Genomic DNA, 25,269 nt, shown 5'->3' on the forward strand with positions numbered 1-25,269 from the left:
AAGCAAAGTGCCAGGTGCCTTAAAACCTCTTAAAAAAGGAGACCATTTCATGCAGTAGTACATCAAATAACAAAATAGGCATGCACCACTGAAATTGCGCTTTGAAATGCATTGACTTGAAAGGTACTGTAAGCTGCTATATAAAATTATCATCCTGTATTACCAACAGTTTTTCCTTTTTTTGAGTATGTTTAATTTTTTTTTTATGAATTAGACTACGGATCATAAACAATTGAAACAACTGGCCTCTCTTTCCGAATTCATTCTCAGATTCTGGAAATGATACCAAGCTCTGTTTTAACTCGTTTACTCCTCCCTGCATTATTTCGTTAAGCCCCTGATTGTTGTCCGTGGCTTGGTTGATTGGACACGCAGCGGTGAAACTTATTGAATCAGCTGCCGTAATGGGGCCTTGGCGTCTACACTAACCCTTTCATAAAGGGTAGCAACCTTTCAATGCGATTTCTGAATGCCTTTCACCGATTTCAGAAGCATCAGTAATGCAGTACAGTATCTTCTGCTTATTGGTTTCCAAATTCATGTAAAAAACCCATTGTACTCTTAAAGGCACATGTATGAACCCCAGACCTAAGCACTGTATGGGCTCAACTATTGTTGAGAACACACAGATAAGTTAGATGAGGTTAATGGATAAACATGCCTGTGTATTTTTGGTATATGAGGTTTTCCTGGTGCAATATGAACAAGCTTTCATTTATGCTGGTCGCTGATGGTTGAGAAACACTGGAACAAATGTCATTTGTTTAAAGACCTAGACTTACAGGGAGCCCCATGACTTAGATTTATGCTAATGCCTGCAGTAATTTTCTGTGGTGGTAAGTCTTTGGCTGAAGAATGTAATTCACAGGATCAGCCTGAAGTTAAGTGGTAGAAATTCCTTAATAAGTGGTTCTTTGCTGGTGCTCAGTTGAGCCTAGAAAGGTCTGTTTGTTTTATCTTTTTTCCTATCAGACAATGAGTACGGTCTTCCATTAATAAAGTTTGCCAAGCAAACTGCAGACATTAGGGCTGTTATGGTGGTTATGGTGGTTATCAAAGGCATCCTCCCCTAGAAGTTTGTCAGGAATAAATGCTTCCTTTTTTTCTTCATTGTCTTAAGTATCGGTTTTCTGTTAAACCATATAGAGGCAGTTACTACATGTCTGCACAGTAACAAAAAGTTGCTAAATTTACATTTTTGAAATTCTGTTTTAGGATTTCATTTGTTTTGCAACAGTTGTGTAGCTGTCTGACAGGCTTTTTCTTGTTACGGCGTATGAATGTGTCATTGCAGATTGCGTTTAATGACAGTTGCATCGTATATAGAATTATATAGTGAAGTACAGGTTTCATCTTCCTTTGCCAGTTGTATCCTTATTATAATTAACATTTCCATACTCCATGATTTATCAAAGTATGTGTAGAATAAAAATAAGTAACAGCCAGCTGTTTAACTGGTTAACAGCTCAAATACTTTTGGGCCTGTCCTGCAGGGAGCTCAGTTACACTGTTTGTTAATGCTGGTCTCTACAGAATAACCATGAGTAGCCTTTGCCGAATAACCAAGCTGTGTTGAGTTATGCTCACCATCCATTCTTCTTGGGAAGGCCCAGCGCCCTTACATGCCTGGTCTCTGAATTTTGAAATCATTTGCGTTTGTCTTCCCCCCCCCCTGTGTGACCTCCTCGTTAAGTCTGTACCCCGTTTCTCTCACAGCGTCGCTTGCGACACCTTCGGAGCATTGCGGCCCGCAACATCGTTAACAAGAATGGATCCCACCTGCTGGACACCTACTTCACTCTGCACCTGTGTGACGATTCCAGAATCTTCAAAGGTGACGGGTGTTTTCTAAGCAGGAATCACTGGAGTCCTCCGTGATCCGCTCCACTTATCACAACAAGGCAAAAACCAGTGGCATTTTTTCTTTATAATGATTATTCCACAATTTTTGCCATTTCAGTTTTTTTAATATACCTTTGTAGTTACGTAATCAAAACGCGTGTGGGAGGAAAACCCTTTAAATCCATTTTTATTTAGGCAGGAACCTAAAACTCTCTGTTGTTTGAGAATTTAATACTTTTAGCCAAGCCTGGAGCGCATTTCAAACAATACTCTTCCAAGCAGCTCCTGGTAACCATCAGACTTTTTTTCTGAAGCTTGTCTTTTTTTCCCCCACTCTCTCACTTGCAGGTTTTTACAAGAGCGAGGTCATAAGGGACTCATTGGTAAGTACTTTAAAAATAAAATAAATCAGAAATCACACTGTATAAAAAGCTGATTATCACCGATAACCTGAACTCGGGATTCCCATCTCCTATCATTGGAGTCCATAAACCAGCAGGTTTTTCTACATCTTTTAAAAGTAACTAACAGCTCATCGCCTGGGAGGAGGTTCAAGCAATTAAGTTTTAACTAGACCAAATAGTCCCTTCTTTACAGCTTTCTGCACCCGATTAGTTAAAATGACCTAGACAGCCTGCCTCATGATCCCAGTGTTTAGAATTGGAAACAACTGACCTAAAGTATCTCTCTCATTTACCATTTTACCATTTGCCATTGTACTGTCATTTGACATGCTGTTTTGCGAATGTCAGCACTGGCACCATGATGCAGTGACCAGTGTCCTCAAGTCTTTATTGTCCCTCTTTGTGAAGACGAGAGCGGTGAGTCTGCCCAAGAAAAAGAAGCAAGTGAACCATTTGAGACTTCAGAGACTGTGTGTTAGAACTGATCGAGTAAACACTGTTTCTAAAGGAAGTCTAAGCATGGTAGTCCGTGGCTAGTTTCTTTTGTTCAATTGTTACGTTAAAATAGGTTAAAAAAAAAGGAAGCACTTGGTTGCATATCGCTTTTCTTGGGTAGAGATGTCACCTTCCGACGCGCAGCTGAAACTTCACGTCTGGTAGTGGTAGTACTTGACTGCAGCATGAACCATCTGCAGAAGGTTAGCCCTCACCAGAGATCAGGAGGTGATCCGCCATCTGTTAGAAACGGTGCTGAAGAGTGGAAGCTCTGTTGGTCTGTACAGAAATCTTGGTATTTTAAAGGCATGACCATGTGGCTTTCGTTTGCAAGTATCTAGATGGAGCATCAGTTGATTACTATGGTAATTCAGAAACTTTCCATAGTTTTTTTATCTGTACTTGCAGTGGGTTCTAAACTAGTTAGCTCTTGTCAGCCATAGGGGCTATAAATGGATGCATCTTTCATGTTTTGTTACGGAGCATTTGGTAAGATTGACAAAGCGAGCTTGTTTTGGAGGAAGCTGCTGTAAACAGCTTTGTGCATTGACATCACTCGACACCGCACAGAAGTGCTTTAACAGCGTGTTGTGGCTCACAGTGGGCTTGTGTTAGCTTTTTAGAGGGCAAAAAAGACAACGACAAAAAAATATACTTTTTCACGCCAGCGTCTGCCTTTCTGTGAGAACAAATATGACAAAGAATCAGCAGAGGCAGAGTTTTGTTCAAAAACATTGCAGGCGGTCCAGGTTTTTTAAAGTTAGCCAGAGAATGGGTGAGGATATAATTGTCTTTTAGGTTCATAGGTGGAAATGTATAAGCCACTACAGGTACTTATATCTGGGCTTATTGGGCTGCCATGCTGCCTGTTGTATTGATGATGCTACTAATTAAGTTTTCGTCTTGTACTGAGAGCTATCCTGCTGCAGATCTCTGGCAACCCACACATATAGTTTTAATGCTTTAGCTTGGTGAGGCTCTTCTGGTTAAACTTCCAAATAAGCCTTGGAAGAAATCCCCCTGCAAAGTCGTCTTAATCTTTCAATCTCTTTCCTTCTCCATCGCAGCAGGGCCATGTGATGACAGATAGAGATTCACAGGGCAAACTTTATTTCACATTGTTCCTGCTGTGGTTTGCCGTCATTTCAGACGGGGGGAGGGCTCAAACTTCACAACATTCCAATTCCTTGTTTCATTTTTGTTTTCTAAGGAGGGTGGCCATGGGTATTGACACGACACAACATAACAACTTGTGATCGTTTTAAGAGTAATAAACCGAATCTGCACTGTAAATCTCCACTTTAACGCCATTTGATATGTAGTGAATTAGCTAGCTACGCTGTTTGACAGTTTTGCTGGTGTCTGTGCTATAAGGGCGAAAATGCTAAGATCGAGGCGATCGTGTTATTTGTGCAAGTGGCAGTGGAACGAAATTCGTTTCAGAGACCTGGCTGGTGTAGATTGGCTGCTGTGTAAAAATAAAAACCGAGGTGAGCGGAAGCCATGCAGATCCAGGTCGAGAGGGGGAAAACGAGAACAAGACGGTGAGAGTCAGGCTCTGCTGCACCTGCGACCAGTGCTGATTGCAATGTTAACTGCAATGGGCAGATCTATAACGGGAGTGACTGACGTGCGGGGCCCTTTTTGGGTCAAAAACATGTCAGAACACACGTTACATTTTGGACATGTGCAGCATGCTCTAGAGGTTACATGCTGTCATTCATGAATGAGGACTCGGACAGAGATCCATGTTATCTTGACACTGCTGTACGTAAGTGGTGTCTCAATGTGACTCAACAATTTCTAGCTGGGGGGGGTTTGTCATCGTTAGTCTGACCAAAAATATAAATTTAAGTCCCAGGAATGATCATGTTTAGGTTATACAGTACATGTAGTCCTGGAACAATTTCAGTTTCCTAAAATGCAACCAAATGGACCTCTACAGAAAGAGAATACGATGTCTGGAACTCTGCTCGTCATCAGTTGATCACCCAGTAAGAGCTGTTCAGTCAGAAATTGCAGCTAACAAGCAGAGGAGAGGCTGTGTGCTGTTCTGTTAGCTGAAGTTGTTGGCACCCTAGACGTTGGACATTTTTGACGCTCAAAACTGACAGAAGAAACAAGTTAAATAAAAATCTTGGCAAGCAAGCAGATCAGTTAAGTCCTCGGTTATCACTGGAGATGTTGATCTCAGCTGCAATGAATAACACCATTCCAGTACCAGGGTTGGCCATTCTTTCCCTAGACTGAAGACTATGGAGCTGTCTGCTCAGCTCAGCACTTTCCTGTCTGTTTTGGCACTGGTATATATCACAGTTTCCTGTGCAATCTTCTGACATCCATTTCCTCAAAGTTTTTTCTTTGTCCAAGAAAGATTATTCTCTTTCCCTTTTCCTGTTTTCCCCTTTTGAGTCTCGTAATGCCTGTTATTATGCTGCTTCTGTCCTGCTGACAGCCTTCAGGTGTGATTTTTAGGAGGCCAGAGTGTCTTTTTGCAGGAAGGTGTGCTTGATTTCCTTTATTAACCACATGCATTGTCTCCTTCGCCCAGTACTGAGAACTGTTAGACAAAATGTATTTGCAAACAAATTGGCACATTAATTTGAAAATGGATTGGAATCACTTAAATTCTTTTTCTAGGTCAGAGCCACAAGGTCTATATGTTTGAAGTCCAAAATAGAAGTAGAAGACCTGCTTACCTCTTGCATATCAGACTGTTACACCTTGTTCCAGTTTAGTTTAGTGTATGTGATGCTTTCCATGGCTGTGTGCTGGGGGAACTGTGGCTGTGCAAGTAGCTCATTTTTATTGTGATGTTGAAGAGCCACTCTTGGCTGCAGAGGGAGGAGTTTCTTTAGCTGCCTGGACAAGACTTAGCCGCCCACTATCTCTTGAGTATGTAACTGCATAATCCAGCTGAGTGGAGACCCCAGAGGTTCCCTGCCATCCCAAGACTAAGGTTGCTGCTGGAAGAGGTGTTAGCGGAGCCAGCAGGGGGCGCTCACCCTGCAGTCCATGTGGTTCCTAATGCCCCAGTACAGTGACTGGGACACTATACTGTAAACAGGCGCCGTCCTTCGGATGAGATGTAAAACCGAGGTCCTGACTCTCTGTGGTCATTAAAAATCCCAGTGCGTTTCTCAAAAAGAGTTGGGGTGTTACCCCGGCGTCCTGGCCCAATTTCTCATTGGCCCTTACCAATCATGGCATCCTAATAATCCGCATCTATGAATTGGCTTCATTACTCTGCTCTCCTCCCCACTGATACCTGATGTGTGGTGAGTGTTCTGGCGCACTATGGCTGCCGTCGCATCATCCAGGTGGGGCTGCACATTGGTGGTGGTGGAGGGGATCCCCATTACCTGTAAAGCGCTTTGAGTGGAGTGTCCAGAAAAGCGCTATATAAGTGTAAGCAAATATTATTATTATTATTATTATTATTATTATTATTATTATTATTATTATTATTATTATTATTATTAAGAAGACACCAGCGGTGTACCTTACAGCAACAGTCAGTGAGGCATACAGGATTAGGATATGTAGCAGAGAAGCAGGAGGGAGCGAGTGAGAGCTTCACAACCCATCTCCACCATTCATATTCCTCCCAACCAAACCTCTTTCAGGAATTAGACACTGAAAGGCCTAACATTATGTAATATTATGGAAAGATGCTGGGTTTTCCCCCATTTCTATGAATATACAAGTTTCCTTTTTAAATCCAAGAGGCATAGTTCGTCACTTTTATTTATTTGGGTGCTTTTTTGTTAGGAACCATTATCTGATCTGTCTGACCTGTGGAGCGTTAGTTATTTTATATAGTCTTTCTTTGGCTTATAAAGATCAGTATGGTCAATGTTAGTGATTTAGTGAGGAATGGGAAAGTTGCTGAATTCCAAGACTTTTCTGTCTAAGACATTACTTCAGTTGTAAATATTTCAAGAAAATTCAAAGATAATGACCTGTTATCAAAGCTGTTCTACCTCTGTTACCTGTCACGACCTCATGTTCAGTAAGAGAGGGGAACATTCTGCAGTGCAGGACATCTTCAGCTGTTTGTCTCAACACACTAGCTTGTGTAGCAGTGTTGTCAGTACATGACTCGAAACGGAAGTGCCGCCCATCCTCAGATAGATTGGTTTTCCTTAGTTCATCAATCAGTCATTAATGTTCTGTTGCGTCCTCAGATGCAGTTTGCCACAGAGTGCTTTGCAGATTTTGTATAGCAGTTCACAGTTTAACAACAGTGTAGCAGGTGGGCACAACGCAGAGGAAAATGGAAAGTTCACCCAGTGCCAGAAAGGACTGTTCTGGGGGTCCCAGGCCTGATGGTTGCTCCACCTTCAGGCAATGGGCTTGTGGCAGAAGATTATTAGAACAGCCAGCGGGCAATCAGTGCGCAGTCCAGGGTTGGTGTCCGGGTTCTGTAGTCGGGGGTTATTTCAGTGACGTGAACACCATGACCAGTGCACAAGCAGAACACAACGTGATTTAGCAATATTCCCACGATTCCTAAAAATAGCTGCCATCTAATCCAAAAAGCCTATAATCCTTTTGAGGTTTCCCAATGGATTTCTGCTGTAAGAACAGTTACACCTTGAACACCAGTCAGCTGGCAGTTTTCCACACTGTGTTACCCTCTACCCCTTGGGGTTGCCACGGAGCTGCTTCTAGGGCTGCCGGGTTGGCGACCCCTGATGTGGCCTCGAAGATGGAGAGGGGGTCCCCCAGAGCGTTCGGCACCGTTCTGCCGGGCCTGCATGCAAGCAGGCTGAGGCCTTATTCGTGAACACCTCACTCGTCAGTCTTCCTGTCATATTTTGGGAATCTCAGAACCCGACATGGAGGAGTCTGGACTTCGGCATGCTGCCTGATCTGCTGGACACCTCCGTGTCGTGCTTCGTGGTGCGGATCTGGGGAGGCCAGAGGGAGCAGTACCAGCTGCTTATTGAGTGGAGAGTCAGCCTGGATGGACTGAGATACACCGGGCAGCAGGTAAGAGAGCAAACCCTACCCGTCATGTCCCCCTCCCTCGTCTGGGTGGCACCAGGAATGAAACCAGGAAGAAAACGCAAGCATTGTCGTCACTGTGATCGCAGTGCAGCGCAGGGTGGTAAACGGATCTTGGCAATGAATATTTACACTCCAGTAGTAGAAGTCATGCCAAGGAACCGTGAGCGAGGACATGTGATTCTCTTGTCAACTTCCAAAAGAACACGGAGAGGTTAGAGAAGGTGAGGTGGCCGTTTGAGCCCTTGTGCATGTGGGGCTGTAGTTGCTTGTGAGCCCAGGCGTCGCATGCCGCTGGTTTTTAGAAAGTTCCCAGGGAGAATCGCCTTCTGCAGTGTGGCTTGGCAGCTTGTTCCTGACACCCCCTCAGCTGGGATTCCTGTTATCTGTCCTAAATGTCCAGTTACAGACCCGGCTTGCGTCTTTGGCTCGAGGAAGGAATCCGTTGGGTGAACTCCGGCAGCACCTCCCGAGAATCTGAGTCTTCGAGATGGTTCTCCACTCCTCCTCCTTCAAAAGCCGTATTGAAATTTTTTTTTTCTGGTTTTTGTTTTACTACAGATCCGTTCCCGGAATCCAAATGAGATCATATTTGGATTGAATGATGGCTACTATGCAGCCAGTTTTGATCAAAAGGTGAGAGATCTTCGAGAGGGCACGCTTCACAGTGCTTGCAGGAGGCATGTGCCTGACCTGTGTACATGTAAGCACAGGAGAGATACAGGCCCTCTGGATCCCTGCCTCAGCTTGTACTGCTTCCACACAGAATAGAATTAACCTCTATTAACACAAAATGTCACACACTCTTTACCCCATTTGCATATAGTTCATTTTAATCATGTAGTACTTGCTTATTTACAGTAGTTAGCTTTATTTCTCACTACTTTACATGCAATGTGTCTCTATCAAAAAGCATTGTTATTTAAGGTGATCTAATGGTACTGTACAGTGCCTTGCGAAAGTATTCGGCCCCCTTGAACTTTTCAACCTTTTGCCACATTTCAGGCTTCAAACATAAAGATATAAATTTTTTATTTTATGTAAAGAATCACCAACAAGTGGGACACAATTGTGAAGTGGAACGAAATCTATTGGATTTTTGAAACTTTTTTAACTAATAAAAAAATGAAAAGTGGGGCGTGCAAAATTATTCGGCCCCTTTACTTTCAGTGCAGCAAACTCACTCCAGAAGTTCAGCGAGGATCTCTGAATGATCCAATGTTGTCCTAAATGACTGATGGTGATAAATAGAATCCACCTGTGTGTAATCAAGTCTCTGTATAAATGCACCTGCTCTGTGATAGTCTCAAGGTTCTGTTGAAAGCGCAGAGAGCATCATGAAGACCAAGGAACACACCAGGCAGGTCCGTAATACTGTTGTGGAGAAGTTTAAAGCCGGATTTGGATACAAAAAGATTTCCCAAGCTTCAAACATCCCAAGGAGCACTGTGCAAGCGATCATCTTGAAATGGAAGGAGTATCAGACCACTGCAAATCTACCAAGACCTGGCCGTCCCTCTAAACTTTCAGCTCAGACAAGGAGAAGACTGATCAGAGATGCAGCCAAAAGGCCCATGATCACTCTGGATGAACTGCAGAGAACTACAGCTGAGGTGGAAGAGTCTGTCCATAGGACAACAATCAGTCTTACACTGCACAAATCTGGCCTTTATGGAAGAGTGGCAAGAAGAAAGCCATTTCTCAAAGATATCCATAAAAAGTCTCGTCTAAAGTTTGCCACAAGCCACCTGGGAGACACCCCAAACATGTGGAAGAAGGTGCTCTGGTCAGATGAAACCAAAATCGAACTTTTTGGCCACAATGCAAAACGATATGTTTGGCGTAAAAGCAACACAGCTCATCACCCTCAACACACCATCCCCACTGTCAAACATGGTGGTGGCAGCATCATGGTTTGGGCCTGCTTTTCTTCAGCAGGGACAGGGAAGATGGTTAAAATTGAGGGGAAGATGGATGCAGCCAAATACAGGACCATTCTGGATGAAAACCTGTTGGAGTCTGCAAAAGACCTGAAACTGGGACGGAGATTTATCTTCCAACAAGACAATGATCCCAAACATACAGCAAAATCTACAAAGGAATGGTTCACAAATAAACGTATCCAGGTGTTTGAATGGCCAAGTCAAAGTCCAGACCTGAATCCAATCGAGAATCTGTGGAAAGAGCTGAAAACTGCTGTTCACAAACGCTCTCCATCCAACCTCACTGAGCTCGAGCTGTTTTGCAAGGAAGAATGGGTAAGAATTTCAGTCTCTCGATGTGCAAAACTGATAGAGACATACCCCAAGCGACTTGCAGCTGTAATCGCAGCAAAAGGTGGCTCTACAAAGTATTAACGCAAGGGGGCCGAATAATTTTGCACGCCCCACTTTTCATTTTTTTATTAGTTAAAAAAGTTTCAAAAATCCAATAGATTTCGTTCCACTTCACAATTGTGTCCCACTTGTTGGTGATTCTTCACATAAAATAAAAAATTTATATCTTTATGTTTGAAGCCTGAAATGTGGCAAAAGGTTGAAAAGTTCAAGGGGGCCGAATACTTTCGCAAGGCACTGTAAGTCCTAAAAGGACCCTCTGCTCTAGAGTGCTGCTTTTCTAAACCCTCAGGCTTCACTAACCTTGGGTGTGTGTTTCTCTACATTACTTTTCCACATTGAATACAAAGAGATTACTAGGCAATGACTAATTCTCCTGTTTGTGCCAGCAGTCCTCGTGTAATTGGTTGCCACTTAATACAATTAAAAGCAGGACTTCAGTTACAGATAAAATGTTTTCTTCAACTACATTTATCTGAAGCTAATCTTTCTTTTTTCCATGCATGTTTCTTGTGCCAGCATGAGAGGATGAGTAGTGTATTTCTTTGCATGAAACTCGCAGGCAGATTATAAAGTAAGCAGTGCAGATGGTGCTGAGAGCAGCATACCAAACTGAATGCCAAGTGAAGCAATAGCAGTTTTCTTCCCTTGAGTGCCTGTTTTTTAATACTTGAGGCAGTACAGCCAAATAACAGACAGTTGTTTGATTCTAGTCCCCTACTGAGGCATCTTCCAGCTCAGCCACTTATCAGAACATCTTCAGATAGAAGTGTGTAATTAGAGGCTATTTTGTATTTGTTTCTGTGTGGAGTAAAGGTTAGGGAGGATGTGGGGGGGATTGTCTGGTGATCACAGAAGATCATGTGGGGGAAAAAAAACTGCACCAAAAGGCAGTCTGTTCAACCTTCTGAGGAAAAGGGAAAATATGACAATTCAAAGAAAAATGAATGTGCAAATGTTTCAGTGTTTATACAAGAGTGAAATTGTATATATATATATTCATTTTAGGATCACTCTGACAGAAAGAAAAACAGCTTGCTTCAGGTGGATCAGAGTGCAGTAAGAAACTCCTACAGCGTCTTCTCTCTGCTGAGGTAAGGCTCCTGCTGCTGGGATCAGAGAGATCTCTCCGCCTGTCACTGTGTGTCAGTGGGTTCACAGGGCTGACCCTGGAATACAGTCAGCAATGACTTGGTTTAAGTTCTGGGAAAATAAACAGGATTATTGCTCAGAAGTTGTCGGATGCTGTATGGTTGTAGAAGCAGTCTTTTTGTGCTATGTACACTGAAGTCATGGCTCTCAAACCAGTGTCCAAGAATTAAATTAATACAATTAAATCCAATCAATTTCCATTTGCTCACCCGAATTAAACTCTTATGCACACGAAGGTTTGGGGTGATGTTGGTGAACGATCTGATTACAGGGCATTAACTCCCATCAAGACATTCCTACATACTTTTTAGCCATAACTTTCAGTTGTTTCTGGATAATATTGAAAATCCCTGCCAGGTAAACTGCAAACTGTGTTATTGCTTTACTGGCTGGTCCAGTTAAAGACTGATAAAATTGCATTGTTTTAACTGTGAAAAGCAGTTTGATGATCCTAGTTAGGAACGGTTGATGGCTTGTTTCTGATTCAGCCACAAGGGAGTGCAATTGCATTACTTTATGCATGTGTAAAGGCTGAACTGTGAATATGCCCCGACCCTGATTTTGTTCTTTGAGAACAATGAGCACCAGTTTACAGTTAACAAACTGCCACTCTTTTCAATGTCTTATCTTTGAGTATCCAACGCAGTGTAGCAGTAGCTTTTAAGCAAAGGTTGAATTACCACCACAAATTTAGTTCCAGTTCAATGACAGGAAGTTTCTGTTCCTAGTGGGAAATGTGAGTCTGTTTCACACGGGTTAGTTGTGTTACCCTGGTGGCTCCATGTGTGAAAGGTGGCTTATGTGGGCCCTGGCATTTTAGGTGTTTAAGGGATCAGCCCAGAAGGGTTTCTGTAGTATGTCATGCTCTGGGTCTCTAGACATGTGTGCTGTGCAGTATCAACAGATAGATTACACTTAACCTGGGAATTGGTGCCTGTCTGAGATAATTATGTGACTCAGATGAGTGCTTGAAAAAAAATCTGCTTCCTGTAAGGGCTTTACATTTCTCACCTCTTATTTTTCTGTAGATTTTTTCCCCAATGTCTTTGTTAGCATCCATTGCTCACTCTGGCTGCTCTGTTAACCCTGTATTTAACCCATGTGATCTTTTTTAAAATTGCAGAGCTGGTAAAACCCTACTTACAGGGCAAACAAGATATTTGTCAAGGATGGCTGTGAGAGTCTCGTCTTTGGGATTTTGCTTCTCATAGAGGGATGGAGGTGCTTGTTGTTGGGATTTAAAGCTCTTCGGCTAAAGAGAAAATCCACTTAGTAATTCATTATTGTGTGTCTGTGTGGAGCTGATATGATGATTCTAACTTTCGTTCTGCACATCTGTCTGTAGGAAATTGGCAGTTTGTTCTGTATTTACTTTGTATTTCTTGTCGTTTAGCTTTTTTGAGACAATTTACAGGGTTTCTTGCATTTTCTGTTTGTTGCTTTGCTAGTTGCAGTCTGTATGGGTTTTGGTTTTTAGATGCTGGCAGTATGGAAGAAAGGAGTGTAATGTTGAGGGAGATCTCAAGAGTTAAAAAAGCCAAATGTTAAATAGTTCTACTAGCTTTAATATGCTTTTGTTTGACTCCTTGCTAAATTAAGTGTTTTGTAACAGCTTTGAAAGATTTTTTTAGTCCGGAAGCACTGCTAAAAATTTCTGCCAGCAGCAAAACAGTGCCTTTGACTCAGAAGGAACTGTTTAGGTAAAGGACATGGACAGATCTGTGGGGTTCATAGATGCTCATCATTCACTGTAATGTAAGCTGACCTGACAGGTCGCTGATGGAGTGACTTTGTATTGCGGGCTAGGAAAGGAGTTGAGTTATTACAGTGTAAAGAAGTATGCAAACCGAGGAAGAAGTGGTCAAATATCAGCTACTGAACTTCGGGGGAAAGGTCATGCAAGCGTTATGAGTGTTTGTATATTGTTGAAATAAACATCCCCATTCGTTGCTCTTTTTTGACTGAAAATACTAAGTAATTGTATAAAAATGTACGTTTTTAGAAACATTGTTGACACTTTGGGTCTATTTTCTTCTGATTGGTCACACTGCTGTCATGTATGAAGTGCTTTAATATGCAGCTCCCATGCTGGCCACACAGAAGTGCTTTAATAAGCAGCTCCCATGCTGGGCACACAGTTGTAGACCTATTGTTCTAACTAATGTGCATTACAACCTCAGTCATAGCCAGACCAACCCCCTTGTAGATTGGTTCAGCTGTTCGGTTCATTTTCACCTTGGGAAGAAAAGACAGAAAGGTAGGTGAATCAGGGTGTGAGAGCAAGTGGAAGAATCAACATGCATACCTCTTTGGGGCAAAACTGAGTTGTTTAAAGCCGCAGATGGTTTCACTTAAATGTTGCTAAATAGAACAATTACTGCATCAAGCTCAACAAGTCCTAAAAGTATAATACTGCTTTAAGGAATAAAGGATATATTATGACTTTCATCAGTGGAATTCTGTCCGAGTGGTAAATTGTATTTATGTGCATGAAAGTATGAATTGATTTACTCCAAATAAATGTCCAGAGATGAGTGATTGATCAATGGTTTAGGTTTAAGTCACGAATGCCAGAAAGGCTCCTGGAAGCGGTTTCCTTAAGACGTAGCCGTGCTGTGGGAAGGGTCTGGTTCGGTCAAGTAGTCTTGGACGCCATTCAGATAGTGATTGACAGCATGTTGATGGATTCTGGAAACAGGAATAGGCCATCTTTCGGCCACAGCAGCATACTGCACCATGTCAACGAAAAGGGTATTTTCTGTTAGTGTCAGAGTGTGTGCTTGTTATATCCTTAATCTTCTTTTATTTACATAGATATTTTTAATGATTATGGAAACATAAAACATTATCTAAAAGATTTATAGTAAATCTTACAAGCAAAGAGCTGCTTTAAACTGCTTTAGCGCAGCTTTTGTTTGACATAACATACTGTAGTTCACGAGTGCTGGTTTTGAATAGTAACACTGAGGTCAGGCATTTTAGCATCAGGACCTGATTTGGAATAGTTTTGCGGGCACAGGTGGTCCACAGTTTGTTCTCTTTGGACTTCAGTAGTGTGCTGGAGTTCTCTGCATGTTCGGCAAATATGTTTAAAGGTGAGCGAATGTCTTCAAATGTCTCCTTGACTTCAAGCCAAGCTCCTCTTGAGTTCAGAGGCTGGTTCTCCAACATTGCACACACAACCTTTGATAGCTGAAATCCCTAACTCATGGAAAGGAAGAACAATTTGACTCGCGAACAGGAAGAATACATTTTCATCCGGCACCTGAGAGAGCAAATCTGAATGCATGCGTGCTTATAGACTACTGTAGGAGATTAGAATCCATGCAGAGCACAGTGGACTCGGCTGCTTAGGGAGAACCTATGTATATTCCACAGCAGTCATTCTAGAGCCCAAATTCTTTGTGGCTTTAACATTCAGTCTCTCAAAATGACATGAATTGCTTTTGAGATATGACTTCTTTACTCTTGTCAAGAACACAAAAAAAGATTTGCTGTCTTTCTTTTCCTGTAGATAATGTCTGTTTGCATTTCTAGCAGGTTAAGGTGCCTGTCCATTTTGTCCCATAACTTTTATTTAAAACAATAATCAATGTTTTCTTTTCCTGGTGCCTGACGTTTGATTGGCATTTGCAAAAATAACAATTCTGGCCTTGTGCTGCAGATATTGGGTCAAGCCAGCAAGCCACCGCTGAAGAATCTCTAACCTGCATAACAGTGGAAGTGATAAGCTTTTCCTGCGATTATCATGTTTCATTGTGCTGGCTCTCTCCCTGCGGCGCGCACATGCTACTGACGGTGCTGCTTGTCGCTTGGTGGCAGAGCTGTGTAACAGAAGTCAGCCACAAGATTAGCGGCCTGTTCCGCTGTCCAAGGAGAGAGACGTGACAGAGAAAATACTTTCTGGAAAATCAACGTTTGAAAATGGAATGATGGTCCCTGTTTCTTTTTGACCTCATTACGTTAATCTACACAAATTAATGTTTGCATCTCATTTCCGTTTCATCTCGTTTCTATTTACCCAGTGCCCTAGAGACTGAGGGAATCTTTCCTCTCTGATACGTCCCTTTCAGCAGGTTCTGAGATCGTACTTTTGACGCAGCAGGATGCTTTTTTCATCTTTAGTTGTCTGGAATACTGGAATCATAATTAGGCCTACAGTGAAGTGTGGCTTTTTTTAATGTGTCTTGTATTGTGCTAGCTGCCTCACGTTCTTCTTATCCAGCCAATAAAAAACAGAACATTTGTAATGTTTAAGGCCACTTTTTTGTTTGTTGTATCTTATTTGTTAATAAAACATACGTGGGGCTGCAAAACTTCAAAAAAACATTTGTTTAACTTTATGGTACAAAAGCAAATTCTGAGTGCCATCTCTACGTTTCCAGCTTCTTTGCTCAACCCGCTCATCACTGGCAAAGAGCAAAAAAAAAAAAAAGCAGTCGGCATTCATCTCTATAATGGAATAGTGTGGAGTTTTTCTGACATTTAAGTCAGAATTGTCTGTTCCCAGGCAAATGCACTTTTTAAATTTTGCCTTTTCAAGCCTCATCAATTTTAAAAAAAACGAGTTGGCTTCATATGCTTATGTATACGTGTGTATCTCAGAATATCTAAACATATAATTAGTTATCAGTGAGAATGTTATTCTGCTGCAAATCCTGGTGCTTAGGGTTTGAATTGGCTCCGTTTTGTTTTGAAACAGGTGGGTAACAGTTTGTGGATCTCTCTGTGCCGTGACTGGCGAAGGTAACTTCATGTAACCTTTCCAGATGCCGACGGATTCGTCCTCTCGGTGAACCAGAGATTGAAGCTGACCCCCCCCCGGTATCTTTCCGGGTTTACATTTTCCACAAATAAAAGCTGCCGGGTAAACAATCCTGTTGACCGCCTTAATAAATCTGAGAAAAAACAACAACGACGATTTCCTTCGGCAGAGAAAAGGTGAAAATCCAGGCAGACCAAAATATTTTTGAAGGGATACAATCTAATCTTAATGGCATTTGAAGAGGCAGACAGCTTTTTGTTATGAGCTGTATAGACCAGGACCCACACATGCTGACATTCTCTTCGGATTTTACAGGGGTGTTAAATCTCTTTTTGTCAGTGTTGTTATGTTTTGAGACACTTTTTTGATATTTTTATAATAATTCTTTGGGCGGATTTTGTTTCCCCAGATATTATCTTTGTGCATGCGCAGACAATTTTAAAACTCAGCTCTGAAAGGCTGCTGCTGAGATATTTACTATTTGAGTGAATGACTTAGCCCTCAAGTACTGTTTGCAAGCTGACTATAGCATTTTGTTTGGGTGAATTAAAATACAGTAATTATTTAAATGTTAGTCTTATTACATTTAAATTGGAGTCCTGCAGGGCACTCGAATCTGTGGTGGACTTTACTGACACAGTTCAGTTCTGCGTACAGATACAACACTTTAAAGGTGCTGGGGGGGATTCTTTTTGTCTCGCCATTTTGAAAAGTTTCCAAACCAAAACATTTTGAAAATGCTTCGCCCGGGCTGGGCAAAATCAGATCTAACCATTTTTGTCCAGGTTTCTGAATTGTTCTTTTTCCCCTGTTTTACAGTGGGGGTAAATAAAAAAAAATAAGTTTCAATCAACACTCAGCGCTGTGTATTCCAGCAGAATAAACTGCAGCCCCTTTTCTTATGGCACAGCTCGTGCAATGTCTGTTTCACTTCCTCTTTCCTTCTTATAAGGACGAATTCTTGGATAGAATGTCAATGAAGTGAAAAGTGAGCTCGGCGGTAGCAACAGTTCTACAACGCAGAAAATAAAAGCTTAGGCATTGGTAGAGGAAAGAGTCTTTATTGCCGAGGACAGGATAAGTACTGTGTGTCCCATGTGACCTGTCACCTCTTCGCGGTGGCCAGCATTCTGTTTGCAGGTCAGTGGCTTGACGTTGTGCCGGAGCACTGACGTAGCGTGTTGCTTGATGTGTCCTGGCTCATCCCTCCGATCTCTCAGCTCTGACGGAGGGATCATTCCTCACTCTCGTTTCAATTGATTAGGAGGCAAAAATGTCCTCAGGCTGCACACGCTTTTAAATATTTATTCAGAGATCATCAATAAAGGAAACCCTCATCTGTTTAAATGAATGCCAGACTGCAGGGTGGGACAGACGTTTTGCCAGGGGGGATTTTCTTGAGCTCTTAACATTTCATTTGTTCTGTACTTTCCCAGGAGTTCTGGGGGGTATTAATATTATACCAGTTTTTTTATGTCCAAGGTTTTTTTTTTGTCCTCTGCATATTGGGTGAAGATAATAGTTTTTGCTTTCCGCTTTCTGTAAGTCGCACATAACGACGGAAAGAAATATGGTTTTTAAATGGTCATGGTTCTGAGATTAACACCGTTTCTTAAAATTATTGAGAGGAAATATTTTTTCCTGCAATATTTCTGCACCCGATTGATTTCAAATTGGATGTTTAAAAATAACCCATTTTACTCCTGTGATGTGAATTTTCAGTGTGTTTTTTTTAAGTTATAACATCAGCTTAAGTGTCAGTTTTCCTTTTAAAATGTGGCTTTCTTTCCTGAAAATAACTTCTGTGTTTAAAAGCCTAAAGCCTCTGTCAGTATATTATTGAGAAAGCTGAGCTGTGCCTGGTAGCAGACGTGACAAAGTGTTCTCTTTACATGTTTTATGCTTTCTACAGTGAAGATCTTCCTTTGCTGAAGATTCACCAGATTTATTTCAGTTAATTAAATAAATGCCATCAGTGTAATTTAGAAACACTGTTTGTTCTACTTTGCAATTTCCTCAAAATTCTGCTCTTAAAAATAAATATAGTAATAGTAAAAACTTTTTGGGAGGATCTATCTAGTCTTCTGTGATGGTGTTCCCCCTCAGACAGCGAAGCCTGTCCTCAGTGTACTACAGCAGGTAGAAAAGGTGTCTGAGTAAACAGGCACTGATGAGCAGGTGTGCAGCAGTCTCATTCCAGATCTGCTGATAAGCGCTCAGACATGTGTGAAGTAGACCGACTATTGCTTTCTCCTACAGTAGGGGCCAGTGGGGTCGACAAAGTACCGATTGCTGTATTCAATCAATATTCTGCCAGCATCTGAAAAGCATAATAATGAAGTCTTTTAATATAGCAGCACAGAATAGAACAGTTTATGCAGTAAACAGTTTGTTCATTTAAGTGTTTAATTTGTTTAATAATAATTATGCTTTTTATTTCTCAGGCCATTTATAATGAGCAAGTCTTAACGGTCAGATGTTTGACTCACTGGCAGTCTATAGCGCATCAAAGCATGACTGTGGATATTTTAAAAAATGTCATACTGGCACATTTGTAAATGGGGTGTGCGTTAGAAAGTCAGAAGGTGATTAAAAGGATTCTGGTGGATGAAACATGACGGCCTACTCCAGAACCACTTCAGAAACATATTCCTTGCTATATGTCTGAACAATCTATAGCTGCAGTCAGAATTTGTATTTTTTCCTATGTGGGAAAGAATCAATTTATGAAAGACTCATACAAGCCTGTTTTAGGATAGGTGTGGTCAGCCCTGGCAAAGAGGTATTAAATAGTAAGACTCCGTGACTAACAGAGACAAAAATATACATTGGCGTCATGGTGATTGATACATCTGATTGGCCTCATTCAAGAGAGGAGGAAAATAAAAACTGTTGCGTGTTTTCTACTACACATTGATTTTGGATGTACCGCAGGCCTTGATTAAAACAACATACTCGTTAGGGAAGGTTAACATCTGGGTAGATTCGGAGCTGGAGAGGAGTGGAGGATGGGAGGAGAAACTGTCTGTGTTCTTGTAACGTGGGGAGCGGTGTTTCTCTTCCTCGTGCTTGATCAACTCGGACATGCTTTTAGAGATGAAGTAAGGTGCACCTTGTTTTCTCCTATCTAAGAATAACTGAGACCCAGTTCCAGTTGATGTCGTCCATGGTTGAAAGAGACATATGTAGAGTAGCTGGAGTTTTCCCCAACCCTATGTGGACAATCTGAAGACGCGCAGCACAGAATTTGGCCCCCAAGCAACAGGATGGTGGCACCTTGACTGGGTGTCACTAATTGGGGTGGGGGGGTCAGGTTTATTCTGACAGAGACGGTGACTGTTTTTATTCATGTTTTTCTGACGATAGCAGTGCCCTGAAAAAAAACCCCGAGAATAATGTAGATTTGTTTTCAAATCTGAACCAATCGCCTATGAAAACTTATAACACGCATATTAGTGTCTTGATCTGTTTTCACGCGGGGAAAATGTAATTCATCAGCTTCACAGCAGATATTTCTTTTGCTCTCCTCCGGTGCAAAGCTCGGTGACATAGCGCTGCAGTCCGAGGCTGCTGGCAGGCTCTTACTCCACGAATGCGACCCTCTGGGGGCAGCGGCGCGGATGTGATAATCCTTTTGGTTTACAAGCTGAGAGCAAAGCTGCCGGAAAAAAAAAATCGCAGCATGCAGTCGCGAGGCGAGGTGAAGCACATGCAGAAAGCGGGTTTTTGAAACCCCGCTATGAAAGCATAACAAGGGGGAAATGGTTAATGAGAAAAGCACACCCCTTGGGCTTAAATCCGACAGGCTGTTAAACGGGGACTATTCCTCACCTCCAGAGCCAGAGAGGAAAAGAAACAGCCGTGCCGAGCAGAGCAGTTGTCAGCTTTTTTCTAACGTTCTCGAAAATCGCCATGAGCTCCAGCAGCTTTGACAGTGCGGTGATGAACGGGTTTCCCAGCCATCCCTTGCTTTCCTGTTGCTGCAGCAGTGTGTCTCCTGGCGTGACGCACAAGACTTACCCACACAGATTGACTCCTCCGTTCTTGTCGGGTTTTTTTACTGGTTTTTGCCCACTTTAGTGCTTTATCAATCCAATCACTCTCTTGTTTGGGGAGCTCCAGTTTTTTGATGCTCTTCGGTTTTATGATATATTTTCAGGCTGAAGGGCTGACTTTCAAAGTGGGGCACTTTTGCTCCATGGTTTTTCAAGTGGTTATCTAACATCTGTGGGACCGGTCAGCATCCTTACATCTAAGGATGGAGCAGAATTGAATTAATTCCAAATGAGAAGTCACTGCTGTGTCCTCTGCCTGACCTGTTGTTTTTTTTCCCCGCTGATGTTTTTTGAGGGGTTAATATAAGGAAAACGTGTGTCACTTGAAGGCAGTTAATCAAAGTGTCCATTCTATAGGGGTTATTTTTACAGTGTAATGGGTGAAAGAGTGATGACCACGTCTTTTTGGATCAGGACATTTGAATCACATCAGGAGATCAATGGAAATGTCCCTCAGCTCAGAAAGCCAGCAGTACTGTTCGGATGGCTGTGATAAGATTTTGGTGCAGTTTGTGATACATGTCATATGGGGTCCTGTTGTCAATCCTAGAAGGCTTGGTGTAAATTCAGGATTATAGAGATGATTCAAGTTAATTAATCATTGTCACGTCTAAATTTGTGGAGTGTGATGGGGGCACATAACATATTTCACGTTTAAATTTGTGAAAATGTTGAGAAAGGTAAGACTGAAATTCACGTGCAGACACTTCCCATGAGGTGTTGAGTAAATCATTAACTGGGGCTTGCACTGGCAGGCTGGGTCAGGGCTGGCTGCCCCAGGAAAAGGTTTGCCCACTGTTGACTGCTGACTCTCTATCCAGGTTGCACACTGCCCAGAGGGCCATCAAGCAGACCCAGGTAACAGTGCAGAAGATTGGGAAGGAGATTGAGGAGAAGCTGAGGAAAACAGAAGCCTGCACTGAGAGGGTGAGTGGCACTGTGAGACGCCTTCTTTGAATCTTGCTGAATTAGTGAACACAGCAGGATCTTCCATTGAAAACATATTGAGCCTGTTTTGTAATGGGCTTAAGTCTTAGTCTGAATTTGGCCTTTTCATGAATGAAGTAAGGGCTACCTAGCGTTTTCAGTAATGAACGCTATCAAAGCCTGCGAACTGTGTGTTTGTGTCAGCACTGTGTTTCTTAAGACTACTTAACCTTTCAAGTGATACAATATTCATCTATTTGCATTGAAGTCTTCATGTTTTTTGTGTATGTATTTCTGCTTCTGCAAGTTCTTTATCTAAACTCCTCATAAGCGGTATAAGGTGAGCATATTTAGCATTTTTTAAAAGATTGACCGTATAGCTAGCAGCTGTGAAAACGCAGCTGTAAATCCGGAGTTTTAGGAATGCGTTTATAGTAAACAAACACTACGGAAGCTTTTTTTTCTGTTATGTATTTTAATGCAGGTTCTAACATGTTTTTTAAGATGTCATATATTGCTATACACTGCCTTGTGGAGAGATGTGGTGTGTCTTAGGTGTTTTTTTCCTGCATTGACTCCAGACAGGACTCTTGCTTTCTAACCACAGATCCCCCGTCTCTGTATCCTGATAGGCAAAAGCTATTAAGCCCATTCTCTAGCCTTTACTAAAGCACACAGTACCTAGAAAATGTCTACACACCAAAGTAACATATTTTGTTACCTAACTGCTTGGAATCAAGACACGTTATATCAGAATTTCTTTTACCATTATTTACACATTGTAACACACGACTTCAAGTTCTGATAAGTGAGTACAAATGAAAACCTAGAAACATGTTTTTTTGAGCTTTTAACCTAAGGTACCCCTGTCTTGGTAGGGAAAAGCTATTAATCCCACTTTTCCGCCTTTAACGTACCATATACGTTTTGTTTCAACGCTGTGTCCCTGCCTAACCAGAACTATTGCTGATGAACACTGTAGTGTGCCTGAGAGGGATATCGAAAAAGGACCAAGGACGTGCCAGACTGAGACATCTCGAAAGCCCATTTCTTACAGAGCAAGGGTGGCATTCTTCAATTCGTGCGAGCACCAGCTGCGGTTAACACGCAATTCTCGCATTCCTGGAGTATATGGATTTTAACACTTGGGAGATGTCGGCCCTATCTGCCTCTCCAGAGTGATTGACACCCTCTATTTTTATCCGGAGGGGCTTAGTTTTTATCAAGAATTCCATGATAAGAGGTTATCAGGGTTTACTGCTATCTCGGCAATGATTGCTATCAAATGACTTGGCTCATGTGTGTGACCACTGCTGCAGGCAACCGGGGAAATACAGTACAGGGTCCTAAAAAACAACACGGTTTGAATTTTTCCCCCTGCTGAAAAAGAGCAAGACTGGGATACGAAGCCAACACATTTCCGAAGCACTGCAAACCTTGTCCTTTCGGTAAAAAGAAACAAGTGTTTCCTCGTTTTGAGGTATGTGAGGGATTTCGTTACACATCAAACGACCCGAGGGGAAGACGATCACAGAATATGGACGATTTTCCTTTTTATGGAGTACTGTGGAATCCCATGCTGACAGTATCATAAAGGAACTGTAGTCAATCTTGTATGGTTTGAAATAGTGCGCGTTTCATGTGTGAGTCCTGGACAATACATCTTAAGAGGTGGTATTGATGTGTTTCTATATGGATGCATGTTTTGCGTTTCTTGTGATGACTAGTATGCTTTCCCAAAATTATTTGCAGCTAGGCCCCAGCAATTTAACTGAACCTGTAGCCAAGCTGCTTCCTAACAGACACTGGCTTTGCATGCAAGACACCTCCGTGGTCTTCCTGTGATAAAATTCTCCTTGTCCCAGCTCTCTTGCTGCTGACTGTCCAGAGGGATAATGAGAGAGGCAGAATGTGTGCAGCTCAGAGGAAAGAAGCAAAGAAAACTTTCACTGTGACCCAGCGGGTCAGCTTTTCCCCAGATCCTTCTCGTTCTCTGGAAATGATCTTGTTGCCTTCACGGGACAGGCAGAAAAATGTTCCTGTGGTCCCGACATTCATCAGGACAGCGGGATACTGATAGAGCTTTGCTCCTTCACAGGGTCCCGACAACCTCGTCCCCTGAAGATGATAGTTTCAGATCTGCCAAGTCTCCCCCCCCTCCCCCCCATCTCCTTCTGAACAATAAATAGCTAGAGGTGGCAACCCCCAAGCATCTGGGATAGATCGACTTCAGCATCTGCCTCTTCCGCCTGAGCTGATAAATTTTGACAGGTATCTTAAGGGTCAAGGGGATGAAGCCTTTTATTAGATCATATATTAGATCATCTCCTCATCCCCAGAACATCATGTAGCCAGACGTGCTCAGTGCAGTACACCCAAGAGTAAAAAAAAGTGACCAGGAAAGAGCAAACGTGCCCTTCGGAATTATGCTCGAGTTTGTGATTTGTTAGGAAGCGTATTGTGGTTCTTTGTTAAACTCTGAAGGGCTGGCGGACGAGCAGAAGACACCTGGCAGGACATTTTTCAAGGTTAGCCCTCAGCCTGTTTGCTTTACTACAGCTAAAATAAAACATTTTCCAAGACTTTAATCATTGGTGAAAGCTTCTCTTAGAATTGTACACCCAGTGTGCTCACATGTGGGCAATTTACCGTAAGTAAAGGATGAGGCTGTTTTCCAGTTTTCTTCAGATGCTGGTCAATTTGAAAATATATTGAAAATATATATTTTACATCTCCCTGCAGGCAGCCTCCTTTAAATAGGCTTCCCATTTCCCACCGACTCCTACTGCTCCCGAATGATTTAAACTTATGGTCAGCGTGTAGTGAAAACAGGGCCATCCATAAACCATGTGCTTCATACTTAGAGTCCCTCCTGACATCCCTTCTGACAAATGCCCCCTCGGTTATATAATAAGATTTGACAGTAGAATGAGCAGACCCTGTGTGTGAAAGGTTAAATGTTCATGAAGGAAAAACACTGAAAAGCTGTTGGTCTTGAGCCCTGTCACCAGTTAAGCTAGGCGTTTCTCTTACACTAGACTAGTGTGTGAGAGAGCCGGTCTTCTTCTTTACTGTACAACCAGAGGATTCATTCAGTTCCAAAGAAATTGTCTCAGTTGGTTTTAAGTTCCAAATAAATGACTCCAGTGTTTTTAAAGCAGCGTGAATATTTAAAAATGCCAAGTGCTCTCCAGGCCAAGGAGCCTGGAATGTTTGTGGAAAAAGAAAGACAGCTCTGTGTCCTGCCTGTTATGTTCTAGGTTTATTCTATTTATATGATGTGTGTTTTCAAGTCTGCGTATCCAAAAACAGTATCGTTTCGGGGTAAGGTTTTTCTGGAAACACTCATGAGAACATTTACAATGGAGGGGAGGCCATTAGACGCATCTAAGCATTTGGCCGTTTGTATCTAATTGATCCAAGGATCTCATCCAGGTGTTTCTTGATACAAGCCAGAATGCTGGCTTAGACACGATGCCAGCAGAGTCTGCGTCTTTCCATTATCTCTTTTAAACATCCAGAGACAACCTAGCAACTGTAGGCTGCAAAGGAACAAGTCAAAGGTTTATTTCGTGCTGAAAAGAGAAGAAAGGAAACGCAACGTTTCGGCTGTGGAGCCTTCTTCGGGTTTCAACTTGGCACCCTAAGAAGGCTCCACAGCCGGAAAGTTGTGTTTCCCTTCTTATCTTTTCAGCACGAGATAAACCTTTTACTTGTTCCTTTGCAGTCTACGCATGCTGACGCAGCTCCCTACTTGAACTGTAGGCTGTGCTCTCTGGTAACACCCTGTTCCAAGTAAATTCTCCGTAATAATCCGTTAAATTAGATATCCTTTGGCTTTGCATTTTTTTTTTTAACAGGTAGGCCCAGTGTGCGCATAGGCAGGTGGACGCAACGGGCCGCATTCGCGATCGAATGGTCCGGTTTTGGCGCGTGGCGATGGAGCCGCGCCGGCGCGTGCGGCGTGCCCGAGCTGTCCCAAGCGGGGGGGAACGGCGGTGGTTGAGGCCGGCGGCGGAGGACTAACGGTGTGTGTTTTGGCAGAAGAAGGAGCGGGAGTGCATCCAGTTGCGGATCGGCGTGCTGCGCAGCGAGCTGGAGCGGCAGAGGAGGGCGCTGGGGCGAGAGACGGACTTCCTGCAGAAGGAGAGGGCCGCGCTGCAGAAAAAAGGTACACCGCGCCGGCCCTGTCCTGCCCGCCGCCGGCCCCGAGGCCCGCCTGGCTTCGACGCGACCGGCGCCTCCGGGTCGGGCACGACGACAAGGCTGGGGAAAGGAGCGGC

General features: G+C 42.7%; 1 protein-coding gene across 3 annotated transcripts in view; it reads left to right on the forward strand.

The window, feature by feature from the left end:
* uvrag (UV radiation resistance associated gene) overlaps positions 1–25,269 on the forward strand; it is a 91,391-nt gene that overhangs the window by 1,974 nt on the left and 64,148 nt on the right. For 2 of the 3 annotated variants that reach the window (XM_088638874.1, XM_088638871.1), the window contains exons 2-8: positions 1,717–1,834; positions 2,191–2,225; positions 7,575–7,736; positions 8,313–8,387; positions 11,096–11,181; positions 20,881–20,986; positions 25,031–25,157. In XM_088638874.1, the coding sequence (XP_088495000.1) occupies positions 1,717–1,834; positions 2,191–2,225; positions 7,575–7,736; positions 8,313–8,387; positions 11,096–11,181; positions 20,881–20,986; positions 25,031–25,157 (709 nt within the window). The remainder of the gene's footprint in view (positions 1–1,716; positions 1,835–2,190; positions 2,226–7,574; positions 7,737–8,312; positions 8,388–11,095; positions 11,182–20,880; positions 20,987–25,030; positions 25,158–25,269) is intronic. The other variant, XM_088638873.1, reaches the window with a different exon arrangement.

The sequence above is a fragment of the Lepisosteus platostomus genome, chromosome 7 (assembly GCF_059453375.1).
Source record: "Lepisosteus platostomus isolate fLepPlt1 chromosome 7, fLepPlt1.hap1, whole genome shotgun sequence".
In the NCBI taxonomy this organism is placed as follows: Eukaryota; Metazoa; Chordata; class Actinopteri; order Semionotiformes; family Lepisosteidae; genus Lepisosteus; species Lepisosteus platostomus.